This window comes from Panthera tigris, chromosome F2, assembly GCF_018350195.1.
Source record: "Panthera tigris isolate Pti1 chromosome F2, P.tigris_Pti1_mat1.1, whole genome shotgun sequence".
Lineage (NCBI taxonomy): Eukaryota > Metazoa > Chordata > Mammalia > Carnivora > Felidae > Panthera > Panthera tigris.
The window spans coordinates 12,084,608-12,101,976 of NC_056676.1; the positions used below are offsets into that span (position 1 = coordinate 12,084,608).

Sequence of the window (17,369 nt, forward strand, 5' to 3'; positions counted from 1 at the left end):
CTTGGACCCTGTGCAAATTTTTTTTTTCTTTTATCAGAAGTCGACTGTGTGATATTCTTAGTCTCTGTCAGCGTAAATCAAAGAAGAAAACAAATTGTACCCAGTTCTTATTCCGTGACTGATGGAAGGAGGACGTTAAGAAGTCCACTCTCGCTCTCACGCCCTCATCCAGCTTTTACCCACTTTGTTTTGTGTTCTTACTCTTCTTTATGCTTTTTGTCACATTTTCCTTCCTTCCTTTCTTTCTTTTTCTTTCTTTCTTTCTTTCCTTCTCTTTCTTTTCTTTTCTTTTCTTTTCTTTTCTTTTCTTTTCTTTTCTTTTCTTTTCTTTTTGTAGTTTAAGATTTTATTGCATTTCTTTTTCCCTTATCATACATGTACCCCTGGAGGCATCAAATGAAAGTACTGTTTTAACCTAACCTGGAACAGTTCTCATCTGAGTCAGTTGTGCCACCAACTTGATATAGTTAGGTTCATTTGTTTGTTTGTTTTCAAGTTTTAGGGATTTCTCATTTCTTATTTTTTTATATTACGAAACGTCAGAAGTTTCCACAGTGCAAAACGTGAAACTGTACGCGTTCATAGCAGTCTAGCCTCCATCCTTGTCCCTTTTACCGTGTTCTCTTCTGAACTATTTCAGAGTTGCAGATGTCGTCCTTCATACCTCGGCATACATCCTCTAAGGATATGCTCCCCCCTAAACGCAATACCATTATCCCGTCACAGATATTTAACGAAGACACTAAAATTGCCTTCTATACAAGTCTCCTATTCCCAGTGTTCAAATTTCCTGTTGTTCTCAAAATGTACTTTCACTTAGGGGCGCCTGGGTGGCTCAGTCGGTTCAGCACCCGACTTCGGCTCAGATCATGATCTCTCAATTCGTGAGTTCGAGCCCCGCGTCGGGCTCCGTGCTGACAGCTCGGAGCCTGGAGTCTGCTTTGGATTCTGCGTCTCTCTCTCTGCCCCTTCCTCGCTCATGCTCTGTCTCTCTCTGTCTCTTAAACATGAATAAACATTTAAAAAAAAATGTACTTTCACTTAAAAAAATTCCATGGTTCAATCAAGATCTCCCTTGCATTTGATTATCGTGACTCTTTTAATCTAAAACAGTCCCCACCCCAGCCCCATTGACCTTCTGAAGTTGTTTTGTTTCCTCTAACTTGCATTTCACCCAGTATGTCTTTGGGGTAGGTTCCTATAAGTGGGATTGTTTAGGCACAAAATAAATGCATAGGCGGTCTCGCTGGAGATTAACCCATGATTCTTCCACTTTGCGCGTCCACTGAAAACGCAAGTGCTGTTTTCCCACAGCCTTGTCAACAGTGAGCCGCCAGAATATTGGGTGTCCTTTTTTGCAGTCTGATAGGTGGAAAATGTATCAAAGTAGTGTTTTTTTAAATTAAATTTATTTATCTTAAATTCAAGTTAATTAACCTGCAGTGTAGTATTGGTTCAGGAGTAAAATTTAATGATTCATCACTTCCATATAACCCCCAGTGCTCATCCCAACAAGTGCCCTCAATGCCCATCACCCGTTTAACCCATCTCCCTCCCCACCTCCCCTCCAGCAACCCTCAGTTTGTTCTTTGTATTTAAGAGTCTCTTATGGTTTGCCTCCTCCTCTGTTTTTATCTTATTTTTCCTTCCCTTCTCGTATGGTCATCTGTTTTGTTTTTTAAATTCCACATGTGAGTGCAATTACATGGTATCTGTTTTTCCCTGACTTATTTCACTTAGCATAATACACTCTAGTTCTGTCCATGTTGGATGGAATCTAAATCTTGCAGATGGCAAGATTTCATTCTTTTTGATCACTAAGTAGTATTCCATTGTATGTATCCCACATCTTCTTTATTCATTTACCTTTTTCGGTATATCCAAAAAAATTTAATTCTCTCCCCCCAAATTTGTAGCGTAAATGTTCTAAATCTAGGTTTCTTCTCAGCGTCCCTCAAAATACTTTAAGTTTACAGATATTGCGTACATCAAACAATACATTGGAACTAGTATTATTGGTAAATGTGCGAAGTCATGTGCCTACATGCTAAAAAGTACCTTTTTAGCACCTCACAGGCATTTTTTGGTCCTTTGTAAAAATGTGTCCATTTATAACTCAACTTCTTACCAAAAACAATGGGTGTTTTTTATAGCTCGGTGCGGCGGTAAGGATGGATGACCAGAATTCATTGGGACCAGGCAAAGGGCCTGGAACCAAGCACTGGGACACAGTCCTGCCTCTGCCCCTCCTCTCTGCTCCCATCCCACCCACCCCGGGAGTGGGGAGGCTTTTGCCCTCTTCAGCAGTTGTCATCAACCTTCTCTTGAACAACTACAGGGACAGGAAGATACCTTAGACGTTCATTCTCCTCTCCTATTTACCTCCCATCTGCGGTCTCCAGTTTCTCTTAAGTGGCGGTGTTAAAAGAGTCTGAAATCCTCTCTCTTTTTTTAAGTAAATATTCTTAATTTTTTAAAAGAATGTAACATAGGTATTCACAACCATGTTTCTCTTCTCAAGATGATCTACTTTGGTTTCTGTAGGAAATTCCCTTAAAAAGCTTTAAATAGTGCAGGTTGACTTTTTCTGTGTCCTTGCTGTGGCGACTGAGGCAGCCTAAAAATCACTTTGATTTTTCCTAATATTACTGTCATCCAAAACAGAAGTCTGGTCATGCATGTAGATTTCAAAATCTTTTTCCTTAATGAGAGCAGTTCCTTGATCACAGGTCTAGATTTTTAGGTTGAGTCTGTTAGTCAAGTACCTGAGATTTCATTCCTGGGCCTGGACAACTTAACTTGGTTACTTAGAAATCCTTTTTTTCTTCTTTTTTGGTGCTTGGCTGGGTTCTATATAGCTGGGATTGTTAGACAAATGACTAACAGGGAACAGAGGTATTACGATAATACTGATTGTCACAAATCTTATTTTTCTGACTTTATCAGCCCTTTGGGATCAATCAAGATAACATAATTTGAGAGCCTGCCATATATACTTCAGTGTTCTGAGTTAGGCTATCCCTCAAGGAGAACTAAAGAGGAAACAAGACCAGCATTTGAACAGTGTGTACCTTTTATATAATCAATAATACTAGAACCAAATGATCACACGGACGTGCTCTTGGGTGTGTGAGGAGAACTAGATAACTACGGGCTGTGGTAGACTAGCTTCCTAGCTTTGTGAGAGAAGCAGGGGGCTTGAACGGGTCCTCAGAGGAAATGGAAATTGGGGAGGTGGAGGAAAGCAGTTCTTCAGGCAGAGTTACACAGGCACAAAGGCAGGAATGTTCAGGAGATAGGCAGAGTATCAGTAGGAAGAAAAGTTGGCTGTATGAACAAGACTTTTATCGAATAAGAAGATACAATTCTAGAGAAACAGATCAGATTCCCAAGAGATCAAGACTTAAATTCAGGGCGGTTAGGAATTTTTGAGCGGTAGCTTAATGTGTGTAAAGTTGTATGTTCTAGAGGTAACAAGAGAGGAGGAGGAGTTAAGTTCCCGGCCTGGTTACCACAAAAATTGTTAGCGACAGACAGGCACATGGAGAAGCCAATTTGGGGGATATTTATCTGCCAACCGAAGTCAGTTTTAAAGGTATGGGCTGTGGGCACCTGGCTGGTTCAGTTGGTAGAACATGCAACTCTTGATCTTGGGGTCATGAGTTTGCACCCCACACTGCGGGGAGACTGCACTTAAAATTAACACGTGAATGAATGAATGGGCTAAAGAATCAAGTTTATTTGATTTAGCAATCCTCACATGGAAAACAAAGGTCTGTAAAGATTCTTTTTCACAGACGCCCTATGACTGTTTCGTACTAAGCATCACCGAAAATGAGCACCTCCCATTATCTGGCAAGGCTGGCTTGCTCGGTTCTTTTTTGCATATCTGGGCATCTTGCTGATTTTTTACAGAACTCAAACAGCTATATTGGGAGCTGATAAACTTATGGCCGCTCTAACCAGGTTTTTTTGGTGCTGTTCACTTAGCCAATCGTCCAATTTCCAGTTTCATTAAATGCTTTTTGTTTTTTTAAAACCTTCAGCTACTATTAGGAGTCCCTCTACAAATAATGCTAAATGCTATTCAGTTTCAAGCTTCTAAAATTTCTTGAGGCCAACACCTTATATTGAAGAGGATCAAAATAACATCTATATTTCCTAAGTTGACATTCATTTTTGTGTGAAACATTATAGGTTGATCATCATTTGGTCAGGTTATATTAATTATTTATTTTTATTTTTTTAATGTTAACTTATTTACTGAGAGAGAGAGAGAACACGTGAGCAGGGGAGGGGCAGAGAGAGAGGGAGTGAGAAAATCCCAAGCAGGCTCCACGCTGTCGGTGCAGGACCCGATATGGGGCTCAAACCCACGAACCATGACATCATGACCCGAGCCGAAATCAAGAGTCAGATGCTTACCCAGCTGAGCCACCCAGGTGCCCCTCTTAATGTATTTTTTAAAAACTAGATTACTTTGCCTTAATATGTTCAAGGTAATTAACCATTGGGCTAGCTTTATGCAGGTAGTTGTTAAATGTTAAAACATTTTGTGAATAGTTAAGGACGCCATAGTAAAAAAAAACTTTACTGGGCAAGATTTATTTCAAGGCCATCAATGCCATTAACACACTAGACCAGTGTGTAGGATGTCTTTCTTACCAGTCAGGTCTCAAGAATTCAGAACTATTCTGATACTGATCTTTGCTTATTATAAAGTAATCTAGATTTTAAGATGTATAGTTATGTTCATAGTCCTCACTGGGGATGTTTGGCTTTTTATTTGCTCGAGTTTCTGTTTAATTTGTAATGGTAGGCAAAACCAGATCGAATGGATTCAGTGTAAAATGATGCATCGTGTACAAAATTCCATACTGGAACATTTGTTTTTGGTAAAACAATACGGGAAGAATGGAAACGGTGTATAGATTTGTTTTTCTTCTTTTTAAAAATCTGTTTTCCCTTTTACTAAAAATCTTTTTTTTTTTATTATTATTATTTACCAAGACTCCTGTGTTGGTATATATAATTCATAGTGAATGACTCTCTTAAAAATGTAGTCCTTAGTTTTCCCACCCTAATAAGCAGTTGAAAAAAATTCCCACAGTGCTTACATTTTGAACTTGGATTTGAAAGGACTTCTTTGGAAAGATACATCTCAATAAATTACATGAAAACAATTTTAATGAATTTCATGCTTCCAGCTAGTATCATCTAATGTTTTAACCTCAAACTATATGAACTGAGTTGGCTATTTGTACAGTTCTTTTAAGTTCTCCGTATTCAGTTTAGCATAAGACATCATTCTAAAAGTGCCAGAATTGTTTGCAAGTTACCAAGGGAGGGTCTCATTTTTAGTTTTCACATAGGGAAAGTTATTTTTACTGAATGTTAGCATGTTAGGATTTACCAGTGTCCTCTTATTTAGGTGGAATGGAGTAATGACCATTTTGTGTACTTGATTAAGACATTAGGATTCATTCTTTCATTTGAGAGGCTTTCTCTGCATGCCTGTGTGCCAGACCCGGTTCTAGACGCTGGGTGCACCGTCTCCGGGGGAGCACCGGAGGGGACGAGTATAGTGGGAGGGCCAAGAAGACAAGGAATGACGGTGTTGAGTGTTAGAACAAGGCAGAACTTGAGCTGTGTGAATTCTGAGGGTTGGAAGGATTTAGTAGTTAGATTGGAAGGTAAGAACTCAGAATACAAACATGAATATTTTTCAGGTTAGTAGATTTTGAATATAAAACATTGTGAAAACTGGCTTTGTGTTTACTTACTTTACATACGTATCCTTTCTTAAAGGTAGAAAAGTGATTAAAACTGTGTGAGTATTTTTGATAAGACCTGTCTCACTTTTAAACCCTGAGGCAATCCGTATATCCCTCACCAGCCTTAGTGCCACCCGGAAAAGAGAGAAATTAGCTAATTTCGCATAATCTCTGAAGTCTGTTTTCACAAGTGGATAAAAGAAGACTTTTACATCCTGTTGCTTTTTGACAAGCATTATATATCAAATACAGAGGAAATTGATTAAGTGTGGAGAAAAAAATTATATAAATTAAATTCAGAACCATTTTCTGTTTTTCATAATAAAATGATTGCTCAAAGAATTCCATCTGATGACTGTTGAAAGCTCACTGCAGTTTATGATATAACTGATAAAATCTGCATCCTTGGCCTTCCAACAACCTTTACACCAGCAGATGGTGGGCGTAAAGATGTCATTCATCATTTATTTACAATGGACTTTATTTATTCTAGTGTCAACAGCTGCCCCAGGGAGTGGGTTATTGAATTCAAATGTGAGGCTCTGGGTTATTTGCTTCCTTTCAAATTTGTCTTCAGAGCTTAGTTGCTAGGAGTCCATTCTGTGTTCTAATAATGATTCATGTATTGTGAAGCCATTCAGTAAATTGGGTTGTCAGGGATTGCCAAAAAAGGTTTAGAGGTCTTGTTGGGGGCGGCTGTGGGGGGGTGGGGGGGGCATGTGCGTCTGGTTGACTTGAGCAGTAGTGGTAGTGTTTTGTGACTTTTTCCTAAGACTGGTGAAGTTATACTTTCTTTCCCTTTGCACGCTCATTCCCTACCGGCCCATATTCTATATATGAATGAAAAGAAAACGTAGAGGACAGTTTATTAAAGAAAACTCTCAACCTTTTCTTTCCTCACAGGCAGGGCAGGAGTCCTTTCGTTCCATCACACGGTCATATTACAGAGGTGCGGCAGGCGCTTTGCTAGTGTATGATATTACAAGGTGAGAACGTGGGATGTGTCCATCCATTTGGTCAGTGCAGAGACTTCCTCTAAGTAAATACACTTGCCAGTTATCAGAGTATGGCTTTGCCTTTGACCTTAAAACTGAGGTGTCTTGAATTTAAATTTACTACAGAAATCTGCAACTAAATTATTTTCTTATGTAAATAAACACCTAAGTTAATCAATTTGGTAATATTACTTACACATTGGAATTTTCTAAAGTGGGGTTACGTTTCGTTTCCAGGTAACCGTACTTGAGATTTGTTTCTCATTACGTAAGTGGATATGGCTAAAAGTAGTTACCTTTAATGGAATGTGTGCTGTTCATTGCACACTACTAGGGAGAACACTTGGAAAATAGTCAAATTTTCTCTTATTTTTAGGAGAGATACATTCAACCACTTAACAACCTGGTTAGAAGATGCCCGCCAGCATTCCAATTCCAACATGGTCATTATGCTTATTGGAAATAAAAGGTAAAAAGTTTATCTAAAGCTTTTTTGCATTAACGATGAAGACTGTGGATAGCAGTTTGTGTGATAACTGTTAGAGTGCTTATCTTCTACGTTTGTCCAAATGTAAGTTATTGGTGTCGTAAATTGCAAAATTTTGAAAATCCTAAGGTGATTCTTTCAGTTTTAAAATACAGATGATACGATTTGTTGGACATCATCATCATTGTCATTATTATTATTAGAAATAGTTTTGGTTGGAAGGTAAACTTTAAAGAATAATCTGAAGGAAGTTCATCTGATTCATAATTGAAATAAAATACTGTAGATCACTGTTAAATGTTATCCAAATTATTTTAAATACTTCACAGTAGAAGTAACAATGTGTGCAGAGTTAAGAAAAAATATTTTTCTTTTTTTTAATGACTTAATGTGCATTAAAAGTTCATATAATACATATATCGTTCAGGTGTATTTTCATGAAAGCCCTGAGACACTTCTAATACTCTTTAGTAGATATCACATTAGTACTTTTAAACTTACCTCTAAGGCTTTACATTCATGTTATCCTAATGTTGTTTTTTTAATCTCATTTCATTTTATATCTCTAGGCAGCATTATTTGCAGCGAACGTCTTTGTGTTCTACATTTAAAATAATAGTACACGGGAAAACTTTTTCGGCCATAGTTTCTCTAAACTTACAGAGTGTGGGAAAGGCTTCACTAATTTTAGTAGAAAATTACAGTGGCAACAAATAAAACTAGTATTCTAAATTTTCATACTTTTATCTTATCAGTGTTTTTCCTTGTGTCTGAAACCTGGTGGGTGGCAACTTACTGATGGCTTAAATTTGGTTGTTGCCAACTCTGAGGACTTTATAGTCCCGGTATGCAGAGGAAAAGCATAATATGTACAAAGGTGTTCTCACTACAAAATGGGATGGTAATTAAGATTATGGAGGTGTTGGCTAACACCTTGGTGGTAATCATACTGTGTCATATAAATGTATCAAACTAGCACATCGTACAGGTTAAACTTACACAGTATTATGTATCAATTATATCTCAATAAAAAATAATCCCTAAACAATTCTTAAGAAAGTATTTTCGTCACATCTACTTGATCCCCCCAACTCTAAGCTAGTTACCATGGTCTTCCTAAATTTCCAATATTAGATGACTTCTTTCTTATATGTAGAGTCCTTTAATCAAAACAAACACAAAAACAAACAAAAAAAACAAAACCTAAATAAATGGAGAGATACACTGTACTTATTGATTGGAAAACTCATTTTTAAGATGGCAGGTCTTCCCAAATTGATCTAAAGATTCATTGTGTTCCCAGTCAAAATTCTTCATCATTATTTATCTTTGAGAGAGAGATGGCATGTGAGCAGGGGAAGAGCAGAGAGAGAGGAAGATACAGAATCCGAAGCAGGCTCCAGGCTCTGAGATGTCAGTGCAGAGCCTGGCATGGGGTTCGAACTCACAAACTGTGAGATCATGACCTGAGCTGAAGTCGGACACTTACCCGACCGAGCCACCCAGGTGCTCCCCACCCCCCACAACCAAAATTCTTTAGGCTTTTTAAGAAGGTGGAAATTAGCAAGCTGATTTTAAAATTTGTATGAAAATGCAAAGATCATAGAATAGCCAAAGTTGGGGGATTCACTGGTTGCACTGTACTGATTTCAAGATTTATTATAAAAGTACTACAATCAGTTTAGTCTGGTATTGACATAGACCAGTGGAAGAGAGTGAGAAATCCAGAAGTAGATTCATACATACATGGTCAATTAATTTTTTGACAAAAGTGCCAAGACAGTTCAGTGGGGGAAAGCATCAAATGGTGCTGAAGTAATTGGATAGCCGCGGGGGGGTGGGGGGACTTTGACACTTACCTCACACCATATACAAAAATTAACTGGAGGTGGGGGGCAACTGGGTGGCTGAGTCTGACTCTTGATTTTGACTCCGGTCATGATCTCACAGTTGGTGGGATCAAACCCCATGCTGGGCTCTGCACTGTTAGTGCAGATCCTACTTGGGATTCTCTCTCCCTCTCTGTGCCCCTCCCCTCCTGGTGCTCACGCATGTGCGTTCTCTCTTGCGCGCAAAATAAGTACGCATTTTTTAAAAATCTGGGAGACGGGATGCCTGGGTGGCTCAGTCGGTTAAGCGTCCAACTTTGGCTCAGGTCACGATCTCACAGTTTGTGAGTTTGAGCCCCACATCGGGCCCTGTGCTGACAGTTCACAGCCTTGGCCTGCTTTAGATTCTGTGTCTCCCTCTCTCTGCCCCTCCCCTGCTCGCACTCTGTCTCTCACTCTTTCTCAAAAATAAATAAACATTAAAGAAAACCTGAATCATTTCACGCTCATTACAATGGCTAAAATTAACAAGATTAACATAGCAAGTATTGGCAAGGATGTAGAGGAACTGAAACTCTCATATTGCGGATGGGAATGTAAAATGATACAGCCAGTTGCAAAACAGTTTGGTAGTTTCTCTAGAAATTAAACATGCATCCGATAAAACACCTAGGCATTCTGTTCCTAGGTATTTACCCAATGTAAACATGTTTTCATAGGGCTGCACAAAGAATTACACACAAATACTCTAGCAGGTTGGTTTATAATAGGTCATAAGTGGAAACAACCCACATTTCCAATAATAAGTGAATGGATAAATTGTGATATAGTCCTACAATGGAATACCACTCAACAATAAAGAAGAATGAGCCATTGATACATGCAGCAAAGTGGATGAATTTCAAAATAATTATGCTGAGGGGTGCCTGGGGGGTCAGTCGGTTAAGCATCCAGCTTCAGCTCAGGTCATGATCTTGCGGTTCCTGAGTCCGAGCCCTGTGTTGGGCTCTGTGCTGACAGCTCAGAGCCTGGAGGCTGCTTCAAATTCTGTGTCTCCCTCTTTCTCTGTGTCCCTCCCCTGCTCGCACTCTGTTTCCCTCTCTCTCTCTCTCTCTCTCTCTCTCTCTCTCTGTCTCTCTCTCAAAAATAAATAAACATTAAAAAATAATAATTATGCTGAGTGAAAAAACCCAGACAAAAATGAAGATGTGTAATTATATAAATTATAGTAGTGAAGACATATATAAAATACTAGAAAATGCAGAAAGCAGATCATGAGTTGCCCAGGGTAAAGTGGAAGGAAAGGATGGATTATAGTGGGGTGTGAGGAAAAGTAGGAGACGTGAATGGCTTCACGGTAAACATGTCAACCTGTCAAACTCGCCATTTTATACTAAATGTGCGGTTTCTTCTGTGTCAGTTATACTACAATAAAGTTGTAGAAACAAACCAGTAAGATAGCAAATAGCATTGTATTGTATAGATTTCATTTTAGAAAAAGTTATTTTAATAGAAATCAAGGTTTGCTGTCAAGAGAAAATATTTACTTAAGTGATATCTCAATTATAAAAGGCCAATCGTTACTTCTTTGTGACCAGAAGTGTCTATCATCTTGGCCTTTGCTCAAAGCCTTTCGTGGTTATTCTTCATTTAAATTATCTCACTAAACCTTTTAAGATTAAGGCTTTTGTAGGGAAACTTTAGTCTTTGTAGTATGGAACTATTCTTACTACCATTCAGTGGTGAGGTGTGAAATAATAAGAGAAGAATTTTGGAGAATAAAGAGAATTTTCATACTTGTAATCTTACCAGTGTTTTCCTTGTGTCTCAAACATGGTGGGTGGCCACTTACTGATGGCTTAAATTTTGTTCCTGCCCATGAGGAGCTTATAGTCTAAGTGAAAAGGAAAAGCATATTATATACAAGAGGTGTTTCTAATGAGTAGAGATGGGTGGCCCTTATAATTTAAGCATAGTAGCCGTGGAAAGACATTTTAAGGAAGAAACTAGGAGAAAGGAACGAAGAATGTATGACATGCAAAGAGTGAATAGGAATGAACAGAGATAAATGAGGTAATTATCATTAGATGAGGTCAATTGGGGTAGACATGGGAACAGGGAGTAGGCAATTTTTGAATTAGATGAATTAAGCAGTAGGGAGCCAGTGAAGGGATTTGAGAAGGGCAGTGGCCTAGTCAGAGTGATGGATGACACAGATTTTTCTTACTATGGCATTTTAATTTTTTTTTTTAACGTTTATTTATTTTTGAGACAGAGACAGAGCATGAATGGGGGAGGGTCAGAGAGAGGGAGACACAGAATCTGAAACAGGCTCCAGGCTCTGAGCTGTCAGCACAGAGCCTGATGCGGGGCTCGAACTCACGGACCGTGAGATCATGACCTGAGCCGAAGTCGGCCGCTTAACCGACTGAGCCACCCAGGCGCCCCTACTATGGCATTTTAAACTGGTTACACAAGAAATAGGAAGCAGAGCCTACAAAGATGAAAAATTCTTGGTAGTCAAAGTTTATAATACAAGCCGTCAACAAGAAGGGGGTATGGGTTATGAATGCCTTAGGAAGGAAGGATAGTTAAGTAATGGAAACCATTTAAATGGGATTATTGGGAATGAAAGTCAAAGACGGCAATAGGATTTTTATGCCTGGAAAACTGAGGAAACAAGTAAAGAAGGGTGTGATAAAAGAAAGGTCGTGCCTTCTTTTATGTTTCCTTTTTTTTTTTTAAGTAGGCTTCATGCCCAACGTGGGGCTCGAAAGCATGACCCTGAGATCAAGAGTCAGATGCTCTACTGACTCATACAGCCAGGTGCCCCAAAAGATCATGCATCCCAAATTGCCACTTATTTATTTATTTATTTATTTTTAACAATCTCTCAAACGTACGTGTCTTTAATCCTCTTTGCTAAGGTAACATTTGCAAATGCAGACATAATCAGAGATAGCGGGAGTGGAAAACCGTAATTTTATCCCAAAATAAGGTATTATTTAAATATGGCTTATGCTTAAAATGGGATAAAGGTACTTGAGGGGCAAGGTATTTTCTTGAAGATTTCGTGTAATTCAAAGCTAATATTCCCTTAAGAACGATAGAAGAGGAGGCTGATTTCCAGGAACATGTTTCCACATCACTGTTGATAGTGTTTTCCCCCCATTTTTTATTCCTACTAGAATGTAAGCTCCATGAGGCCAGGGGTTTTTAGATTTTTGTCTATTTTGCTGAGTGGTCTGTCCCCAAATGTAGGAAAGGGCTTGGCACACAGAAAGCCCTCAGATTATAGTTGGATAGTTGCCTGTGCTATAATATTTGTAAACTTAGTTTGCCTTCCTTTTTTGTTCTCATCTTACCACTGATATCTCATAGCATGGCATCTAAATGAACAGTAGTATGACATATCCTTGTGGTTCCCTTTGTAATATTCTATATCAAACTTTCTAACATTTCAGATTTTCAGGAGTATTTTTTTGAGACTTGCACCACTGAATGCTTAGATGACATTTTATGAATTGTAAATTACTTTAAACGTGTAACAACTGTGATACTTACAGAATCACTCAGAAGGTTCAATTACATAAACAGTGGTGACTGATGTCCTGAGTAACAACTTTGTAAACATAATTGACAGCTTATTCCGGTCAGCCAGCTTGAAAGGTATCCAGTTCCTGGTGAATTTTGTAAAGGTGAAACAGTGATATTACTTTAACATTAGATAGAGGAAACATCTTTGTTTCATCTCTAGTTTGTGTAATGTAAATTTGCATAAAATACTAACGTTCTTTACTGTGCACTCAGTAAAAATAGTACTGTGAAAGACTGCAAAATTATATGGGAAAGTGATCCACAATATACAGGAAATGAAGAAAAAGGCAAAATAAAACAGTGGGTATGAGCATATTCCAATGGGAAGAAATAGACAATAATAAAGGAGTAATCTAGAATTATGTTCACCAAGATGTTCATTACCTGTGGAAAGTGAAATTATGGGTAATTTTTTTCTTTGTATTTTTCCATATTTGACAAAAAGTTCTCCAGTCAGTTTTTATCAGGAATAGTAATCCTTATATAATAGTAGTCTGGATGGAATCACTCTACCAGCTCTTCCTAGAATGTGAACTTGGATGCTTTATTCCACCTCTTTGTTCCTCTGTTTCCTCATCTGTCAAGTGAATTAAATGAGATAATCCATGTAAAACACTTCACACAGTACCAAGTTCATTCCGTGTCACTCTCCTCATCCATGAGTAAAAATGGTTAAGTGAATTGTGATGGATATTATTAATTCGTCACTAAAAATTGTGTTTATGGAAAAGAGGTCGTGACACAGGCAGCAGGGACAGGTGAAGGAAAGTAGGGCGCGAAGTTGCAGCTGGAGCATGGCTTTGCACATGTGTGACAGAGGTCACTGTGGAGTAGAAAACCAGGACTAAGAAGAAAGAAATTAGAAGTAAGTCGATTTGGGGATGCCTGCCCTACTTTCTAGAGTAACCTTCCGCCTCTCCCTGGCTCTCCTCACTCTGCTTACTCTGCTCTTCTGCACTGACCACTCGGTCACACTATATTCTTTATTCAGTAGTCTAGTCCGTCCTCTACCCAGAATGCGCCCTTTTTTGTCTGACTTGTTCATTAGTACATCCCAAGCGCGCTTAGTAAAATTCCCGGCTTATAAAAGACATTCAATAAATATTTGTCAGATGAAATGATTTCCTTTTTTTGGATATTTCTGTATTTCTGATTTAATAACGATGATACTAGGCATTTATGAAACTAATGCTGAACTAAAGGAAAATTAACATAGATGTGCGATGCCGGTCACATTCTTCGGAGTGCCAGATCTAAAGGGGTGTGAATTTATCACGTGTTGATGAGGATTGTGATACAATGGGAACTTTCAAACACTGCTGCTGAGAGTATAAATTACACAACTGTTTTGGGAAGCAACTTTATACTAAGTATATATTCAAGTACAATGGCTTTTGAGCTTTTTGATTTGACTTAAATGCATTTTATATCATGCCCTACTATGTGTGTACTTACATAAAAACAAATTCCATGAGACAGTGGGTGATGCACTCTGATATTTTCTTTTATTCCTTACTATTTCACTGAGTCATGGCCCAGTTTGAAAAACACTACCTTTGAAAAGTTGTGGCACATGTACACCAAAGTGTGTGAAAATTTTTTATCGCAGCATTGTTTATAATAATGAAAAATTAGAAATTACTTTGTCAAATGGAAAATTAAAAAACAAATTGTGTTGGGGTGCCTGGGTGGCTCAATTGGTTCGGCGTCCGACTTCGGCTCAGGTCACGATCTCACGGTTTGTGAGTTCGAGCCCCACGTCGGGCTCTGTGCTGACAGCTCAGAGCCTGGAGCCTGCTTTGTATTCTGTGTCTGCCTCTCTGCCCCTCCCCTGCCCCTCTCCCTCTCTCTCTCTCTCTCTCTCTCTCTCTCTCTCTCACACACACACACACACACACACAAGTATTTAAAAAGTAAATAATGTTGCATTCATTCAATGGACTATGATACAGCAGTAAAACATTAAGAAACTAGATCTACATATATTGTGTTGATAGTTGAAAAACACCATGTTGACCACAATTAACAAGTTGTAGAATGATAGCTATATCTGAATTTTTTTTAATGTGCAAAAAACCCTCTTTATTGTATGGCTGTAAACATGCATATAAAAGACCCGCATGAGAGTGAAAGCACCAAATACAGACAAGTGGTTACCTTAGACGTAAGAGGGAAAAGAATGAGACCAGGAACAGACAGGCACACAGGAGGTGAACCAACTGTAACTCGATTTTATTTCTCATCAGGAAAGAAATTTAATACAAATGTCAAACTAATATGTCAGGGCTAGGTGGAAGTCTGAGGAGTCTGTTCTTCGTCCTTTTCTGTGTGCTTAAAATCTTTTGTAATAAGAAAACATTTTATACTAAAGCTTAGAACTTTTTACAGTAAAACACACTCGAAAGACTGCTACTCTCCCCCCACCTTACCAGAACGGTTCCTGTAGGATAAAAGTGAATCCCGTGCTTTCCCCCAAAACTCCTGGCCTAGACTTTCGTTTCTTTCTCTATATCTCTGTTAACGATTTTATTAGGAGTGAAACCAAGTGAGATTAATAATCTAGTTAGTGTTTCCTTAGTGCTTTGGATTTTATTGAGCAGTTTCCTAGAGCTTCTGAAAACTGTGCGATTTGTTTTTTAATCACATTCATAGAAACTCAGTCTGACTGAAAGATGAGACTAGTGTAATTCAGATTTTTATTTTGAATAAAACTGTTGCCTTCTTTGGGAACCCACTATACTCAAAAGCAGAGTGTTGGGTAGACGCTCCAAGTAGGTTTCCCTTGCTTTTAACGTTCTAGAAGTCTGACTCAGAATCTTTCTCCTGTTGGATTGTTTGTTCTTTGAAAGTGAGCACTGTGCTGTAACTGTTTTGACCTTCATAAGACCTAGAATGATGCAGTTGATGGTTATGTGGTAAAAATTAATTGAAAAAATAGCACAACTTTGAATCTCATGGTACACTTTCCACAGCTGCCTCTGTTTATACTGTGTTGGTTAATAATGTGGCCTTTTATTTCCTTATATTTAGTGATTTAGAATCTAGAAGAGAAGTAAAAAAAGAAGAAGGTGAAGCTTTTGCACGAGAACATGGACTTATCTTCATGGAAACTTCTGCTAAAACTGCTTCCAATGTAGAAGAGGTAAATAAATGGCCCATTTAAATGTTCATCATCTTTTTTACTTAATTGGAATGTATTGTATGCTTTCATATTCACTTTTTGATGTCTCTTCTAAACCTTTTTAGTCTTTATTATAGAGTAGGAAGATTCCTTCTGTTTGAAATGCCTTGTCTTACAGCATTCGTCTTAAATCAGACTCCTAAATTGTATTCTGAACCTTCTCTCTAAGCCAAAATGCTTTAACACATCTTTGTATATATTTATCCTGAGAGGGAAAAAATAACACTAAAGAAATTTAGAAAGGTATCAAGACACTAAACATTCGTAGCTATTTGTATCTACTTTTTCTTAAATAGGGAAAGTATTCTTACTGTGTAGCATGCAAAGCATGGGAATTCTGCCATCTTTAGTTAAATTTAAAGTGTCTCCGTTATTTTCATTGATCAGCCTGAACTGCTACAAGTTTTCTGGACACATCATGTTCTTTCATGCTTTTTGTATTTGGGTATGGTATTTATATACTATACATAGATGAGTAGGCAGTTAATTCTCTCTAAGGTAAAAGTATTGCCACATTCTGTTTTATAACAGGCAGGAAAGAGGCTGGGGCACCTGGCAAGCTTAGTCAGTGGAGCAGGTGACTCTTGATCTTGGGGTTGTGAGGTTGAGCCCCACGTTTGCTGTAGAGATTTCTTAAAAACAATATCTTTAAAAAAAAAAAAAAGCAGGTAAGAGGCTAAGAAAATAAGTAATTTGCCTAGAGTAATGCCACCTTCTGGGTAAGAATCTTAGCAGCAGCTGCAAAAAGGGACTCTAGAAACTAAATGATTTAAAAATCTCCTTTTTCTAAGGATAGCAGAGATGAGGTCCTAGACAGGAGCTAACACAATGCCTTTCATGTAGTAAACAGTGAGTAAATATTTATTAAGAATGTACTTGGAGCTCTTTGAATTAACTTTTGAACCCAGAAATAGACTACAGTTATTCAACAGCATTGATATTTTTGCTGGAAAATTATTTCTTAGGTAAGATTTTATTTATCTCTACTTGAAGAGGTGCTCTATGACTGTCCTCAATGCATTTCCTACATTTCCTACAACCACCAATTAATGCTTTACCAGTTGCCGGTAATTACAGTTTGATAACGTACAAAAGTAATATTGCATTTTGCACAGCAAATCCAGAAATTTGTTCTGCCTCTTTGTTCAACTTAGAATAGACATGTAAAGGCACCTGTTTCAGAGAGGTACTCCTTTACTAGAGGTGTTCTATTTGAAACCATAAGGGCCGATGTGTTGTGGAGATTGCAAGACCTCTGAAACATATCCTTATTGATTGTTATTGATTTTCTTATTTATTTTGAGAGCCCTAAAGCCAGAACTGTCTACATTTAGTTAAAAAAACAAACAAACTAACATACTATGAGGCATCTGGCTGGCTCAGTGAGAAGAGCATACAGCTCTTGATCTCGGGGTTGTGAGTTTGAGTCCCTCATGGTGTGTAGAGATACTTAAGTTAATAAAACTACTCTGAAGTCGGGATGACAGAGCATCTACTACTATAAAG

At 38.1% G+C, this 17,369-nt stretch overlaps 1 protein-coding gene across 3 annotated transcripts in view; it reads left to right on the top strand.

Annotated features, from left to right (window-relative positions):
* RAB2A (RAB2A, member RAS oncogene family) overlaps positions 1 to 17,369 on the top strand; it is an 85,901-nt gene that overhangs the window by 46,582 nt on the left and 21,950 nt on the right. For all 3 annotated transcript variants that reach the window (XM_042973550.1, XM_042973549.1, XM_042973551.1), the window contains 3 exons: positions 6,678 to 6,760; positions 7,146 to 7,238; positions 15,713 to 15,824. In XM_042973550.1, coding sequence (XP_042829484.1) covers positions 6,678 to 6,760; positions 7,146 to 7,238; positions 15,713 to 15,824 — 288 coding nt within the window. The remainder of the gene's footprint in view (positions 1 to 6,677; positions 6,761 to 7,145; positions 7,239 to 15,712; positions 15,825 to 17,369) is intronic.